This window comes from Physella acuta, unplaced genomic scaffold (assembly GCF_028476545.2).
Source record: "Physella acuta isolate Inbredline_101_S28 unplaced genomic scaffold, ASM2847654v3 ptg002152l, whole genome shotgun sequence".
In the NCBI taxonomy this organism is placed as follows: Eukaryota; Metazoa; Mollusca; class Gastropoda; family Physidae; genus Physella; species Physella acuta.
The window spans coordinates 39,220-55,102 of NW_026733653.1; the positions used below are offsets into that span (position 1 = coordinate 39,220).

A 15,883-nucleotide genomic window follows, 5' to 3' on the forward strand; every position below is an offset into this window, starting at 1 on the left:
TATACATTTTAAATAGACAAAATACAGAACGTGAGTGTTGATTAGAATATCATATATAATACTCCAACTATTTTTTGGATTACTTTAACAAAAAAATATTATTACCACATAATCAAGGGAGATTTTGAAAATTTTGTACATGGATTTTAGGCTGAATTATTCAACACATACATTTTTTTTCTTCAGGTTTGTCAACACAATTTCAATAAAGGAATCTATCAATCATATATCCATTGCTGACTGTTATAAATGTTAAGACAAAATAACCACAATTATTCTAAACAAGATTTTAACATTTTATAGGTCAGAATCCACAAGGCTGGAGTCAGAACAGGAAAAAAAAAATACCCATCATATTTACATGTGTTTTTAATTTTACAGTAGTAAAAAAAAAAACTAGTAATGTTATAACAACTAACACAACCAATGATTAAAATTTGGGGTTGCCAGATTCAATGTGATGTGGGATGTAACAAATATTTGAGATATTGACAGAGGCAATGAAAAATTTGATGCAATGATATGAGCAATGGGATTTTCAAGATGCAGTGAAAATTTTGATGCAATGAAATGAGAAATGTAATTTGCCAGATGCAATGAAAATTTTGATGTAATGAAATGAGCAATGTGATTTGCCAGACAGAATATAAAATTTGATGTAATGCAATGAGCTATGGAATGCTTTGCGAACAAGTTTTTCTGGCAGAATGGTAAACTGAAATTATAACAGCAAAGACGATTAGGAATGAGTATGTTAATTATTTCACAATTCCCTCAAAAAATAAAATAGCCTGATTTTTTTTACACTGAAAATATTTTTTTCGGAATTTCATAAAGCTCATAATAAAAAATAAAATAAAAACAAAGCAAGATTGTATTCACTGTAACTTAATTATGTATAAGGACAAATAATGAGTTGTCAGGTTAATCTTATAATTGTTTAAATCAGTAATATTTTTTTAAATAAAGAATTAAAATGCTTGTTTCAAACAAATTTGTGACTGTCAAATATTTTTTGTCAAGATTATATTGGAGTCAAACCATTAAGTAATATTTATAATACTCATGATATGTATCCTAGATAAAATTCCAGTACAACTGTTGCTTACAAATACACATAATAGTATAGAGTTGTAGGACAAAGGCTTACAATAGCATACAATTTGCATCTTTTATCTCTAGACAAAAATTGACCACTAAGGTAAGTGTTAAACAATAACAAAAGTATAAATTATCAATACTTAATGCCATTTGTATTTTTACAAGAACAAACAATATCTACTTTTTTACGGTGGCCATAAAAATGTTGATTTCTGGAGATTTCTTGTCAAACTTATACAATGTACGGCACATTATTATTGAATTATTTTCACACATTGTAGATTTTACTTTTTGGACAGTGTCCAGAGAGGGTCTAAACTGCCCAGGGGATCACTGGGGTCAGCCGTCCCAGACTGGAGAGACCCCTGGGCCTGACTGAAGTTGGCTTTGGTGATCTTGTTCTTCTTCTTGGCGTCTGGAGACCCCATGGTGAAGGTCGCTGGGTCCTGGAGCTGGGCCAGCGACACAGGAAGTGGGCCTGGCACCTCAGCCTTACCGCCTGGCAAACTGCTGGAACTGTCCAGACTTTTCTGCCCAGAGCTGGGCTCAATCTGTGAGCCGGCTGGCGCCAGAACTGAGTCGAACTGCTGGCTCTGAAGCCCAATGCTGGACAAATCACTGCTGTAACTGCAGCTCCCTAACCTTTCCCCCAGTCCGGAATTCTGCGAGTCCCCGTACTGCTGCACAACATCCGGTAAACTGCCAATGGAGGACAGGCTCTCTAAAGATCTTTTGCTCAGGTTCTGGTTCAGTGGCTCCGCGGGCTCCTCCTTCTGGTCAGGGTAGCTGGGCTGGATGTGGAGCCTGCCGACGTTTTCCCGGATGGTCTGCAGGTCAACTGTACCCAAGACGATGTCGTCTGATGCCGGAGTCATTGCCTGGTGTTTGGGAGAGCCACGGGTCAACTGCTTCTTTAGGAAGTGGGGGTTCTTAACCAATACACCACCTACAGGTAAGAAAACTTTTTGTTATTATTGCTATATCAAAGTGAATTTTATTAGTATTTCATATAATGGCCATAAGTTACAAGCAACAAGGAAATAAAAAGTTAAAAAAAAAAAGCTTAAATTTATTCTGCTGTTTATAAAGCATTGCCGATTATGAAAATGCTTTGTTTGAGTAGTTCTATTACTTTATATTACTTTTTAAGAATTTCATAGTTGATTTTTTTAGTCATTTTTGTAACTAAGCATGCCTAAAAATCACTTTTTGTGTTTTACTTTGTACCAAAAACAAAAGAAGTTTTAGGGCTTTTATTGTTAAAATCGTTAATTTAGGATAACTGAGAGTAAAAAAAAACCTTTCTAACACAGAAACATTGTTTCCATTCTTAACTGTTTTGTGGCCTAGGTTAATAAAATTATATTTGTAGGAAAGTGCAACTGTATGTACATTTTTTTTTGTAAAGAAATAAATGCAAAAGCCTAAATAATAATTATATCAAGTGTATAATATAAATTTTTAAATTTTGGCTTGAAATCCATAGAATTGCAAAAACAACAATTTTTATAATTCTATGATTTGAAAATCTAACATTAGAATAACACCAAACAAATAAATAGAATTATTTACGTTTTTCCAGATATTCCTCAGCGAAACAAAGCACAGCGTCGTAGCAACACTTCAACTGTTCTTTCTTGTGCAGGATGCCCCGACGCTTCTGTAGCATGCGCTTAGCCAGCCCTGGTAGATCAATCAGGCCATTGCCATGCAGAATTTCTTGCATGGCCGCATACACTAGACTAAAGACACCAGTCCTTCCTGTTCCAAATCTTCATTGGGGAAGAATTGTAATTGTTCAATTAAAATAAAAATATTATAACTTTCCAAATATATATTTTACTGTAGATTATAGTTCTGAATACTTAAAAAGACACATTATTTATTGCATTTTTTTATTCTAATTTTTGTGAGATTTTTGAAAAATTATTTTGTTGAAATTATTCCTAGAATTTTTTAATTTAACAAATTTTAATCATTTTAATCAAAGAATAATTGTGTAAATTAAAGTTTTTAAACATGCTATAGCTTAAACAAGTTACACAGTAACACATTCATTTCAGTATGAAAGCAGAAAAACATTGGTCTTAAATTTGTCCTATAAATTGTAAGAGATATAAAACATATTAACCAGCTTACCCACAATGCACTATGATAGGTTTTGTAAGGCTTCTTTGTTGGAGGTAGAAACTATGCACTTCGGAGATAAAATGTACAATGCTTCCTATATCTTCTGGGAACCCACTAAATAAAAAAATTGAAACATGTATTTTACATCAGGTTTTTTTGTTATTTCAAACAACAATGTAAAACATAGAAACTTGAACATGCAAAAATAAAATATTGTGTTACATTCCTACCTGACTGGCCAGTTTTTAAACTGTAAGTGAACCAAAGTTCTTCCTTGTTTGGTCTGAAAATTAAAAAAAAAAAAAATAAATCAACAATACAGATTAAAACAACATCTAAAAAAAAAATTACATTTTAAAATATTTACTTCATTATTTTTAAAATAATTAGCATACCATTTATTTTTTTACATGAACATGCCTGATTGTAAGGACACATACAATAAAACTTACCTGAGCATTCTTCAGGTAAATAATTCTCTCCACCCAATGTTGTCTGAACTTGACAGATTGTAAGGACACATACAATTAAACTTACCTGAGCATTTTTGAGGTAAATAATTCTCTCCACCCAATGTTGTCTGAACTTGACAGATTGTAAGGACAACAACATGATGCCCTGCTCAAAGTTCTTATCTTTCTCAGTAGGGTAGTAAACAGGAAATTTCTGTAGAACAATTTCTTTTAACATTACTTTGTTTTTTAAAATAATAAATTAGTTAATTGCAGTTTTTAAGTGGTTGTCATAATAAAGCAGTTTAATTTATTTCAATATAGCAGGTAAACATGAACCTCAGGATATGAAGAGCAATACTCTCTATAAGGTGCATGGCAGCGAAGCAGTTTTGAACCTGTGCAGTCATTTTGTAAAATACTTATATCTGTATTTAAGACTTTTAGAACACCAATCATACAAAATACACACAAACTTTTCCTCATTATAGGGAATGTTGCTGAAGAGTTTGTGAGATCAGCACTATGCCCACTAGTGTATCTCTACCCATCAGAATTGAGTGAGGCTTAAAGTTTCAAACATGTCAACTTCAATTAAAATATCTTCATTTAAGTATCCTCCCTCACACACTGCCCCTCCCCAAATATTCCCTGACCTTGCCAGTCTCATATTCACTTGTTATCTGTACCAGAACCTCTGACCCCTGCTCGTAGACCATGCCCCCCCCCCCCCCCCACAGCCCCTCCCCAAATATTCACTGACCTTGCCAGTCTCATATTCACTTGTTATCTGTACCAGAACCTCTGACCCCTGCTCGTAGACCATGCCCCCCCCCCACATAACCCCTCCCCAAATATTCACTGACCTTGCCAGTCTCATATTCACTTGTTATCTGTACCAGAACCTCTGACCCCTGCTCGTAGACCATGCCCCCCCCCCACACAGCCCCTCCCCAAATATTCACTGACCTTGCCAGTCTCATATTCACTTGTTATCTGTACCAGAACCTCTGACCCCTGCTCGTAGACCATGCCCCCCCCCCCACACAGCCCCTCCCCAAATATTCACTGACCTTGCCAGTCTGATATTCACTTGTTATCTGTACCAGAACCTCTGACCCCTGCTCGTAGACCATGCCCCCCCCCCCCCCCCACACAGCCCCTCCCCAAATATTTACTCACCTTGCCAGTCTCATATTCACTTGTTATCTGTACCAGAACCTCTGACCCCTGCTCGTAGACCATGGCCCCCCCACCACCACCAAATATTCACTGACCTTGCCAGTCTCATATTCACTTGTTATCTGTACCAGGACCTCCGACCCCTGCTCGTAGACCATGCCCCCCCCCCCACCAAATATTCACTCACCTTGCCAGTCTCATATTCACTTGTTATCTGTACCAGAACCTCTGACCCCTGCTCGTAGACCATGCCCCCCCCCCCCCCCCCCACATAACCCCTCCCCAAATATTCACTGACCTTGCCAGTCTCATATTCACTTGTTATCTGTACCAGAACCTCTGACCCCTGCTCGTAGACCATGCCCCCCCCCCCCACACAGCCCCTCCCCAAATATTCACTCACCTTGCCAGTCTGATATTCACTTGTTATCTGTACCAGAACCTCTGACCCCTGCTCGTAGACCATGCCCCCCCCCCCCCCACACAGCCCCTCCCCAAATATTTACTCACCTTGCCAGTCTCATATTCACTTGTTATCTGTACCAGAACCTCTGACCCCTGCTCGTAGACCATGCCCCCCCCCCCCCCACCAAATATTCACTGACCTTGCCAGTCTCATATTCACTTGTTATCTGTACCAGAACCTCTGACCCCTGCTCGTAGACCATGCCCCCCCCCACCAAATATTCACTCACCTTGCCAGTCTCATATTCACTTGTTATCTGTACCAGAACCTCTGACCCCTGCTCGTAGACCATGCCCCCCCCCCCCCCCCCCCACAGCCCCTACCCAAATATTCACTCACCTTGCCAGTCTCATATTCACTTGTTATCTGTACCAGAACCTCTGACCCCTGCTCGTAGACCATGCCCCCCCCCCCCACACAGCCCCTCCCCAAATATTTACTCACCTTGCCAGTCTCATATTCACTTGTTATCTGTACCAGAACCTCTGACCCCTGCTCGTAGACCATGCCCCCCCCCCCCCCCCCCCCACACAGCCCCTCCCCAAATATTCACTCACCTTGCCAGTCTCATATTCACTTGTTATCTGTACCAGAACCTCTGACCCCTGCTCGTAGACCATGCCCCCCCCCCCCCCCCCACACAGCCCCTCCCCAAATATTCACTCACCTTGCCAGTCTCATATTCACTTGTTATCTGTACCAGAACCTCTGACCCCTGCTCGTAGACCATGCCCCCCCCCCACACAGCCCCTCCCCAAATATTCACTCACCTTGCCAGTCTCATATTCACTTGTTATCTGTACCAGAACCTCTGACCCCTGCTCGTAGACCATGCCCCCCCCCCCCCCCCCCACCAAATATTCACTCACCTTGCCAGTCTCATATTCACTTGTTATCTGTACCAGAACCTCTGACCCCTGCTCGTAGACCATGCCCCCCCCCCCCCCACCAAATATTCACTGACCTTGCCAGTCTCATATTCACTTGTTATCTGTACCAGAACCTCTGACCCCTGCTCGTAGACCATGCCCCCCCCCCCCCACCAAATATTCACTGACCTTGCCAGTCTCATATTCACTTGTTATCTGTACCAGAACCTCTGACCCCTGCTCGTAGACCATGCCCCCCCCCCCCCCCCACCAAATATTCACTCACCTTGCCAGTCTCATATTCACTTGTTATCTGTACCAGAACCTCTGACCCCTGCTCGTAGACCATGCCCCCCCCCCACCAAATATTCACTCACCTTGCCAGTCTCATATTCACTTGTTATCTGTACCAGAACCTCTGACCCCTGCTCGTAGACCATGCCCCCCCCCCACCAAATATTCACTCACCTTGCCAGTCTCATATTCACTTGTTATCTGTACCAGAACCTCTGACCCCTGCTCATAGACTCCCACACTGCCCCCCCCCCCTCCCCAAATATTCACTCACCTTGCCAGTCTCATATTCACTTGTTATCTGTACCAGAACCTCTGACCCCTGCTCGTAGACCATGCCCCCCCCCCCCCCCACACAGCCCCTCACCAAATATTCACTCACCTTGCCAGTCTCATATTCACTTGTTATCTGTACCAGAACCTCTGACCCCTGCTCGTAGACCATGGCCCAGAACTCACCCATGGTCAAGGACATGGGGGACTGGGTGGTGATGAACTTGGGACAAGATGGCGCCAGGTCCTAAAAATTATAGTAAAATATGGTAGATATTGTTAAAAATAGAGAATACAGAAAAACTAGTTACTAACTAATCATATTGGTGACTAAAGAATACAGAAAAATTGGAAAGTCTGGTTGCTGATTATGTTGTTTACAGTACAGAGGACTGGAAGAAATAACTATGTGAAACACTGGTATTCTCCAATAGAGTAAATAAGATATTTAAATCTTAAAAAATTATTTACCACTTTTTATACCAAATTTATTAAGAAACACTGAACAATTTCTTTTTAAATTACTAAAATTGTAAAATTCATCAGTAAAATACAAACAGTTCATTCACATATAATCAATCATGTCATTATTTTGTTTACTACTAAAAAAAACATTAACTTTGAACTAGAAACATACTAAACATTGTCAACAATCATTCAAACTATCAACATATTATTAAATTACATAAAACACAAATCTGAAAAATGATTTACTTTTTATGAAAACTAATTGATAACTTACACTAAGAAATCTACTAAAACCATATATATGACTTACATTGAGCCAACTTGCATTAATGTAATCATCCTTGGTTGTGGTGAGTATAACTCTTGTATCATCATCTAGAACAGGGTTTAAAAAAAATTACATTTTATTAAGTTACTAATGTAATTTTAAGTTTTACCTACAATTTGACTATTCATTTTTTTAATAGAAATTTCTGGATGGAAAAAAAAAAATTACATTTAGTTTTTGTAACATATTAATTAAGACCAACCAGGAATAATTTTGAATCATTAATATAGTAATTAAACTTGTTTTTATAATCCAAATTATTCAAATAAAATTTAATGAAAAAAATTCCTTTTCAAATGTAGAAGTAATTTGTTTGCAAAGAACAGCTTAAACAATTATCTCTTGATAATAAGGATGAGTTCTAAAAGAAAAAAATTTGGTACCAAACTCACAAGGCATAATGTCAGGGTCCCTGTTTTTCATGGGGTAACAGCGAGCGATGGCCATGGATTGTTTTTTGGTGGCTGCGTCTTGACTGTCAAGAAGGCTCTGCAAAATGTGTGACAATCACATCGTTTAGTGACAAATTAATGTGACAAGTACCTTTCTTACAGGCAAGATGTGACTAGGGTATTTACATAATTACATTTAATTACATGACTAATTGACACATAAAATATGACATGGATTGTTCAATACCACTTTAGACAGTCAAAGGTTAAGTGAAGTAACCTCCCAACCTCCCACTATGGACATTTAAAGGAGTAAAATATAGTAGGCAGTCAGAGGCTAAATAAAGTTACTTTCTCATTCAAAGGTTAAAGAGTTACTTTCTATCCTAGACATTCATGGATTCAAGGGTTAAGTTAAATTACCTACTATCGTAGACATTCAGGGGTTAAGCAAAGTTAGCTATATTGTTGACATTCAAGGTTTAAGTAAAGCTACATGCTATCGCAGATATTCAAGGGTTAAGTAAAGTTACCTTCTATCATAGATATTCAAGTGTAAAAAAGCTACCTATTTTGTTAACATTAAAGGGTTAAGTAGAGTGAGCTCTATCTTAGAGATTCAAGGGTTAACAAAGTTACCTTCTATCACAGACATTCAAGGGTTAACAAAGTTACCTTCTATCACAGACATTCAAGGGTTAAGTACAAAGTTACCTTCTATCACAGACATTCAAGGGTTAACAAAGTTACCTTCTATCATAGATATTCAAGGGTTAACAAAGTTACCTTCTATCACAGACATTCAAGGGTTAACAAAGTTACCTTCTATCATAGATATTCAAGGGTTAACAAAGTTACCTTCTATCATAGATATTCAAGGGTTAACAAAGTTACCTTCTATCACAGACATTCAAGGGTTAACAGTTACCTTCCAAACATTATCCAGCCTTGAGACCCCCAGTATTGTGATGGACAGGTCGTCAACAAATTTGCCAAAAGTTTCAACATCAGATAGCAGCTTGTTGAGGGCACCTGGGCTGGTGTAGGGCTGGGTTGTGGGGGTCATGACCTGATTCTTAATGGCTTCCTCTTTCTGTAGCTGTCTCTCCTGGTCTGTTAGCACTTGTGGGGTGATGATGCTATCTTTAACACCTGGGGGTCATCAGAATAGGTGTGTCATTTACAGGTTAATGGTGGGGTTATGGGACATTTTTAGGTGGGGTGATGATGCTATCTTTTACACCTGGGGGTCATCAGAATAGGTGTGTCATTTACAGGTTAATGGTGTGGTTATGGGACTTTTTAGGTGGGGTGATGATGCTATCTTTAACACCTGGGGGTCATCAGAATAAGTGTCATTTACAGGTTAATGGTGTGGTTATGGGACTTTTTTAGGTGGGGGTGATCAGAATAGGTGTGTCATTTACAGGTTAATGGTGTGGTTATGGGACATTTTTAGGTGGGGTGATGATGCTATCTTTTACCCTGGGGGTCATCAGAATAGGTGTGTCATTTACAGGTTAATGGTGGGGTCATGGGACATTTTTAGATGGGGTGATGATGCTATCTTTCACACCTGGGGTCTTCAGAGTATCATAGGTGTGCCATTTACAGGTTAATGGTGGGGTTATGGGACTTTTTTAGGTGGGGGTGATGATCAGAATAGGAGTGTCATTTACAGGTTAATGGTGTGGTTATGGGACTTTTTTAGGTGGGGGTGATCAGAATAGGTGTGTCATTTACAGGTTAATGGTGTGGTTATGGGACTTTTTTAGGTGGGGGTGATCAGAATAGGTGTGTCATTTACAGGTTAATGGTGTGGTTATGGGACTTTTTTAGGTGGGGGTGATCAGAATAGGTGTGTCATTTACAGGTTAATGGTGTGGTTATGGGACTTTTTTAGGTGGGGGTGATCAGAATAGGTGTGTCATTTACAGGTTAATGGTGTGGTTATGGGACTTTTTTAGGTGGGGGTGATCAGAATAGGTGTGTCATTTACAGGTTAATGGTGTGGTTATGGGACTTTTTTAGGTGGGGGTGATCAGAATAGGTGTGTCATTTACAGGTTAATGGTGTGGTTATGGGACTTTTTTAGGTGGGGGTGATCAGAATAGGTGTGTCATTTACAGGTTAATGGTGTGGTTATGGGACTTTTTTAGGTGGGGGTGATCAGAATAGGTGTGTCATTTACAGGTTAATGGTGTGGTTATGGGACTTTTTTAGGTGGGGGTGATCAGAATAGGTGTGTCATTTACAGGTTAATGGTGTGGTTATGGGACTTTTTTAGGTGGGGGTGATCAGAATAGGTGTGTCATTTACAGGTTAATGGTGTGGTTATGGGACTTTTTTAGGTGGGGGTGATCAGAATAGGTGTGTCATTTAAACATTCATGAACGGTGTGGTCATGGGACATTTTTAGGTGAAGTGATGATGGTACACAACTGGGGACTTCAGAATATGATAGGTGTGTCATTTACATATTCATGAATAAGATTTTATTAGGTCCATACCATTGGGACTAGATGAATGAGATTTAATTAGGTCCATACCATTGGGACTAGATGAAAGAGATTAATTAGGTCCATACCATTGGGGCTGGATGAAAGAATGTCATCTAGTGATGAGCTCTGCCTAGAGATGGACATCTTGCTGTTGCTGGGTGAAGGCGGGGTGGCCGGGGCATTGTTGGAGACTTGACTAGCAGGGGTTGGAGGTCTTGATAAAACTACAATTTCAATGGACAAAAAAAAACGTTAAATTAACATTCAACTTCCATACTTTGAGACCACACTTAGAAAAAACTATATTCATTTAAAAATGATGTGAATAAAAAAAAATACCTCTTTTTAACAAAGAAATAATTAAAAACTGTTTTATAGAAACAAAACAACTGATATCATGTTTATAATATAACATAGATGTACAAACTCACTTCGGCAGTCTGTCCAAAAATTGTATTTTTGAGTACAGATTTTGTTATGAAGAAAATTAGTTCAAATGTGAATATTTTTAAATTCTAAAATTTGCAAAAAAAAATATAATAAAAAACAAATAAAAAATGCAAAGAATCAAGGAACATAAAAACATTTTCAATGCAAAACTTAAGGAAATAGTTCATTAATTAGAGATAATGAAGTTAAGTAATTCTGTACCTTGACTAGGTGTCCCTGTCCTCATTGGACTAGCAGCATTGATTGGCTGGAGTGGCACCTGGATCCCTCCCATGGACTGGTGGATGACAGGTGGCACTGGAGTATTTGACACCTGCAGGGTGGAGCGGAGGGGGAGGAATCAGAACAAAACTCAGGTACAAAGGGAGGAATCAGAACAAAACAGGTACAAAGGGAGGAATCAGAACAAAACTCAGGTACAAAGGGAGGAATCAGAACAAAACTCAGGTACAAAGGGAGGAATCAGAACAAAACTCAGGTACAAAGGGAGGAATCAGAACAAAACTCTGGTACAAAGGGAGGAATCAGAACAAAACTCAGGTACAAAGGGAGGAATCAGAACAAAACTCAGGTACAAAGGAAGGAATCATAACAAAACTCAGGTACAAAGGGAGGAATCAGAACAAAACTCAGGTACAAAGGGAGGAATCAGAACAAAACTCTGGTACAAAGGGAGGAATCAGAACAAAACTCAGGTACAAAGGGAGGAATCAGAACAAAACTCAGGTACAAAGGGAGGAATCAGAACAAAACTCAGGTACAAAGGGAGGAATCATAACAAAACTCAGGTACAAAAATCAAACCAGAAAGATACAATAAGGTGGCAAGTTTTAAAAAGAGGATCATAAATTTAAAATGTTTTTCAATAACAAAATCAAACCAAATCATCATTGGGTTAGTGATGTTATATCTAGAATGACCAAATATCCATCTACATTTAGTTAGTGATACAGTAACTATAAAAAAAATACAATTTGTGTCTACAAACCAAATGTGTATCAACATTTACAGTTCATCATAATTTTTTCCTGTTTGTTCCCAAGGCACATGGGTTGAAGTGGAGTTCATATGTTTCAATGACCTTGGCATTTGAAGGGATAGTGTGGTCAGTACTATGCCCAGCTGCCATAGTTTCCTAACGAGTACTCATCAGAGCTGGATGGACTCTAGGACATTCAACTGATTTGAACCAGGATTTGAACTCAAGACTTTCGGGTTAGCAGTCTAGCGCCCTAACGCTAGGCCATGTCATCCCATATATTTACAGTGATCTAGTAACTAACAAAAACCAAAATATGTGTCCTTTATTTGGTTAGCAATGTTATACATATAACAACCAATGTGTCCATTTAGTTAGCCATGTTATACATACATAACAACCAATGTATATCCACAGATAATTAGTGATATCACACCTATAACAAACTGTACTTACAATATGTAAGTGATCTTACACCTACAACAAACCAGCTGAGTAGTTACTTTGAGTTAGTGATCTTACATCTACAACAGAGTACTTACAATGTGTAAGTGATCTTACATCTACAACAGAGTACTTACAATGTGTAAGTGATCTTACATCTACAACAGAGTACTTACAATGTGTAAGTGATCTTACACCTATAACAAACAGAGTACTTACAATGTGTAAGTGATCTTACATCTACAACAGAGTACTTACAATGTGTAAGTGATCTTACACCTATAACAAACTAAGTACTTACAATGTGTAAGTGATCTTACACCTATAACAAACTAAGTACTTACAATGTGTAAGTGATCTGACACCTATAACAAACTGAGTACTTACAATGTGTAAGTGATCTGACACCTATAACAAACTAAGTACTTACAATGTGTAAGTGATCTTACACCTATAACAAACTAAGTACTTACAATGTGTAAGTGATCTGACACCTATAACAAACTGAGTACTTACAATGTGTAAGTGATCTTACACCTATAACAAAATACTTACATTGAGCTGGTGACTAGAAGCTGGAGGCTGGGAGCTGTAGGGACCCTGCGGCTGCAGCAGCTGGGGTTGCAGCTGGGGCCCTGGCTGAAACACCTGCGCTGGGTTGTTGGGTGGCGGCTGATGAAACCCCAGGTGAGATTGCGGATAATGTTGTGGCTGCCCAGTGGTCAGGCTCTGACCTGGGAAAGACTGGTTGGCCATGGGGTTGGGTCCAACCTGCTGTAGGTTGCCTTGAAGCTGGGGTTGGTTGTAAGAGTTGGGCGGGGCGGGGTGGCTTTGATACAGGGTTGGGTGGTCTGGGGCAGGCTGCTGGGCCAAGGGTAGTTGGTGAGGCTGTGGACCAGAGGGTTGTGGGGGTTGTTGGTAGGGGGTTGGTTGTTGGGGGTTGAATGGTTGGGGTTGTGATCCTGATTGATTTTGGCCGTGATGGGGTTGAAGGCCTGGTTGGTGATTATGGGGTTGTGGGCCTAGTTTTTGTGGACCAAGCTGTTGCTGACCTAGTTGTTGCTGACCTAATTGTTGTGGACCTAATTGTTGCGGACCTAATTGTTGTGGACCAAACTGTTGTGGACCTATCTGTTGTGAGCCTAGCTGTTGCTGACCTAATTGTTGCTGACCTAGTTGTTGCTGACCCAGTTGTTGCTGACCTAATTGTTGCTGACCCAGTTGTTGCTGACCTAATTGTTGCTGACCTAGTTGTTGCTGACCCAGTTGTTGCTGACCTAATTGTTGTGGACCAAAATGCTGAGGCTGGGGGCCCATTTGTAGTGATCCAGTTTGTTGGTATGGTCCTGGTATCTGCATTGGTTGCTGATACTGAATACTAGGTTGTTGCTGAGGTTGTGGTTGAGGATGTTGATGAAGTTGTTGAGGTTGTTGCTGTGGAAGTGCTTGAGGCTGTTGGGGATGAAGTTGTTGCAGTTGTGGCTGTTGCTGTGGAAGCTGCTGTTGTTGGTGAATTTGTTGTTGAGGATGTTGTGCAGGGAACTGAGAAGCTGGGTGCTGGGACTGAGGGACTAGCTGATGTGGCAGGGCTCCGGTCTGCTGTGGTAGGGCTCCTGTCTGCTGGGGGACAGGGCCCAACTGCTGACCCTGAGGGCCTTGGCTAGGAACCCCCACATTCTGAGGAACTAACCCTGGCTGAAATGCCACCGGACCAGGAACAAACTGAGCCTGTCCTTTATTCAACTGCATGGGTAACTGATTCCCCTGCCCATACGTCTGTATGCTGACTGTAGACACAGGCATGGGTAATGGAGTGACTTGACCGTATGTCTGGACACTGACCGTAGATGGGTTGGACAAGCCGTAGGACTGGGTGGATATGGGCTGGCTCGTCTGCCCGTACACAAGAGCCGTAGAGGTGAAGGTACCCCCCGAGGATTGCGCTGTCTGGTAGCTCTTGTCCACGCTGTGCTGGTAGCCCCCCTGGTAGTTGGCCTGTTGGTGGACGGTCGTCTGCGCTTGCCACTGCTGGCTGACGTCAGAGGGTCCTTGACCCTCGTCCCTGACATAGCTGTTTCCTACGCCGCTCTCCGGCTTGCTGGCGTCATTGCGGAGGTTCCGAGATGGACTTTGGTGAGGGGAGTTGGTTTGGTTTACGTTTGGTTGGTTAGCGCTTGACATTGGTGGATAAGCTGATCCCATTTGCTGGGAGGGGTACAGATGGGGGTCTGACCCCATGAAACCACTCTGACCTGGATTGGAATAGTTTTGTTGCTGTCCGGATGGGAACTGGCTTTGACCTTGTGCGGCCAGCGGTTGAGGTTGGCCGTAAGGATTGTTGACCTGCTGTCCGTTGGACCTTCCGTTAAACTGGCCAGTATACCCGAACGAATGTGTAGGCGTGTTGGTCATGGATGACTGACCAGAGGGAATCTGGTTCTGGCTGGTCGGCATCTGGCTCTGATGGGCAGAGAACTGGCCCTGGGAGGGAAAGCTCGCTGGGTCACCGTTGTTCTGGGGCCACTGCTGGGGCGGCCCAGACCCCATGGGGGCCTGCGATGGCTTGAACTGCTGGGGGAGCTGACCAATGGACACCGCAGGCATCTGGAACTGCTGAGCATGTGGTGCCTGCTGGTGCACAGGATCTGCTCCGGACGATAAAATGGGCCGGTTGGCGGAGGATACGACATTCATGCCGTCAAATTTCTGCAGATTCCCCCCAGACATGTGGCCGTTGTGCTGGTATATCTGTGAAGAGTTGTACTGGCCTGGTGCTGACGTGGGCAGTGGGTAGTTTTGGGTCAGCGGCGTTGCCGGGTAGCTCTGGTTGACAGAGGGCACCTCAGAGTTGGCGTTCGGTGCTGGGGAATGTCTTGGTGAGCTGTGACCTTGACCTTGGTGTGAAGGCCGAGCCCCGCCAGCGATGGATACGGCACCAGCTGACATGGTGGCCAGGTACTGGGCCAGCGTGGCAGGTAACACGGAGGCCAGGCTGGGGTCAAGGCCGGGGAACCTCTGTGGTTCAGGGTTGTCCAGGGGGGTGAAGGGGGGCATGTTGGAGTACACCCCGGGGGAGCCGGGGCCCAGGTCTTTCTGAGGCATGGCGGCAGGCTTGGGGCCGAAGCTCCTGGCTTTCATGAATGGGAGGTAATCCTTCAGCTTGGGCCCGTCAAAGCTGGCTGGCAAGCTGTGGAGGGCTGCAGGGGGAGTAGAGTTGATTGGGTTGGTCAGGTCACCGGGGTCAGGCAGGCTGTAGAAGCTGGGGTCTGCTAGACCCGGGTCAGGGTTCAAGGGGGTGGATGGTGTCCCGGCGTTGCTGGACCCAGGTTTAGGGGCCAGGGGTCTGGATGGTGGTGGAGCTGGCGAAGTAGGATAAAAAAAATATTTATTTACCACAGAATTACTTAGTGGGTTAAATGACACAGTGTTAGGAACCAAAACACATTCAGGTTATAAAACAATCTCAGCTACAATTATCAAACTAGTAGAGGAATTGAACATGAGAAATATGTAACACAACTTTGGTATACAACTTAGTAATCAGAAACAAAATA

At 41.7% G+C, this 15,883-nt stretch overlaps 1 protein-coding gene across 1 annotated transcript in view; it reads right to left on the reverse strand.

The window, feature by feature from the left end:
• Positions 1-75: 75 nt before the first annotated feature.
• The window catches only part of LOC131932375 (tyrosine-protein phosphatase non-receptor type 23-like), a 30,039-nt gene continuing 14,231 nt past the window's right edge, over positions 76-15,883 (reverse strand). Inside the window, exons 18-29 of the mRNA XM_059289295.1 lie at positions 12,885-15,688; positions 11,108-11,219; positions 10,543-10,680; positions 8,884-9,107; positions 7,956-8,052; positions 7,546-7,610; positions 6,877-7,014; positions 3,769-3,897; positions 3,462-3,514; positions 3,241-3,345; positions 2,674-2,873; positions 76-2,047 (exon numbers count right to left, since the gene is read on the reverse strand). Of these exons, the coding sequence (XP_059145278.1) occupies positions 1,386-2,047; positions 2,674-2,873; positions 3,241-3,345; positions 3,462-3,514; positions 3,769-3,897; positions 6,877-7,014; positions 7,546-7,610; positions 7,956-8,052; positions 8,884-9,107; positions 10,543-10,680; positions 11,108-11,219; positions 12,885-15,688 (4,727 nt within the window). The 3' untranslated portion in view covers positions 76-1,385. The remainder of the gene's footprint in view (positions 2,048-2,673; positions 2,874-3,240; positions 3,346-3,461; positions 3,515-3,768; positions 3,898-6,876; positions 7,015-7,545; positions 7,611-7,955; positions 8,053-8,883; positions 9,108-10,542; positions 10,681-11,107; positions 11,220-12,884; positions 15,689-15,883) is intronic.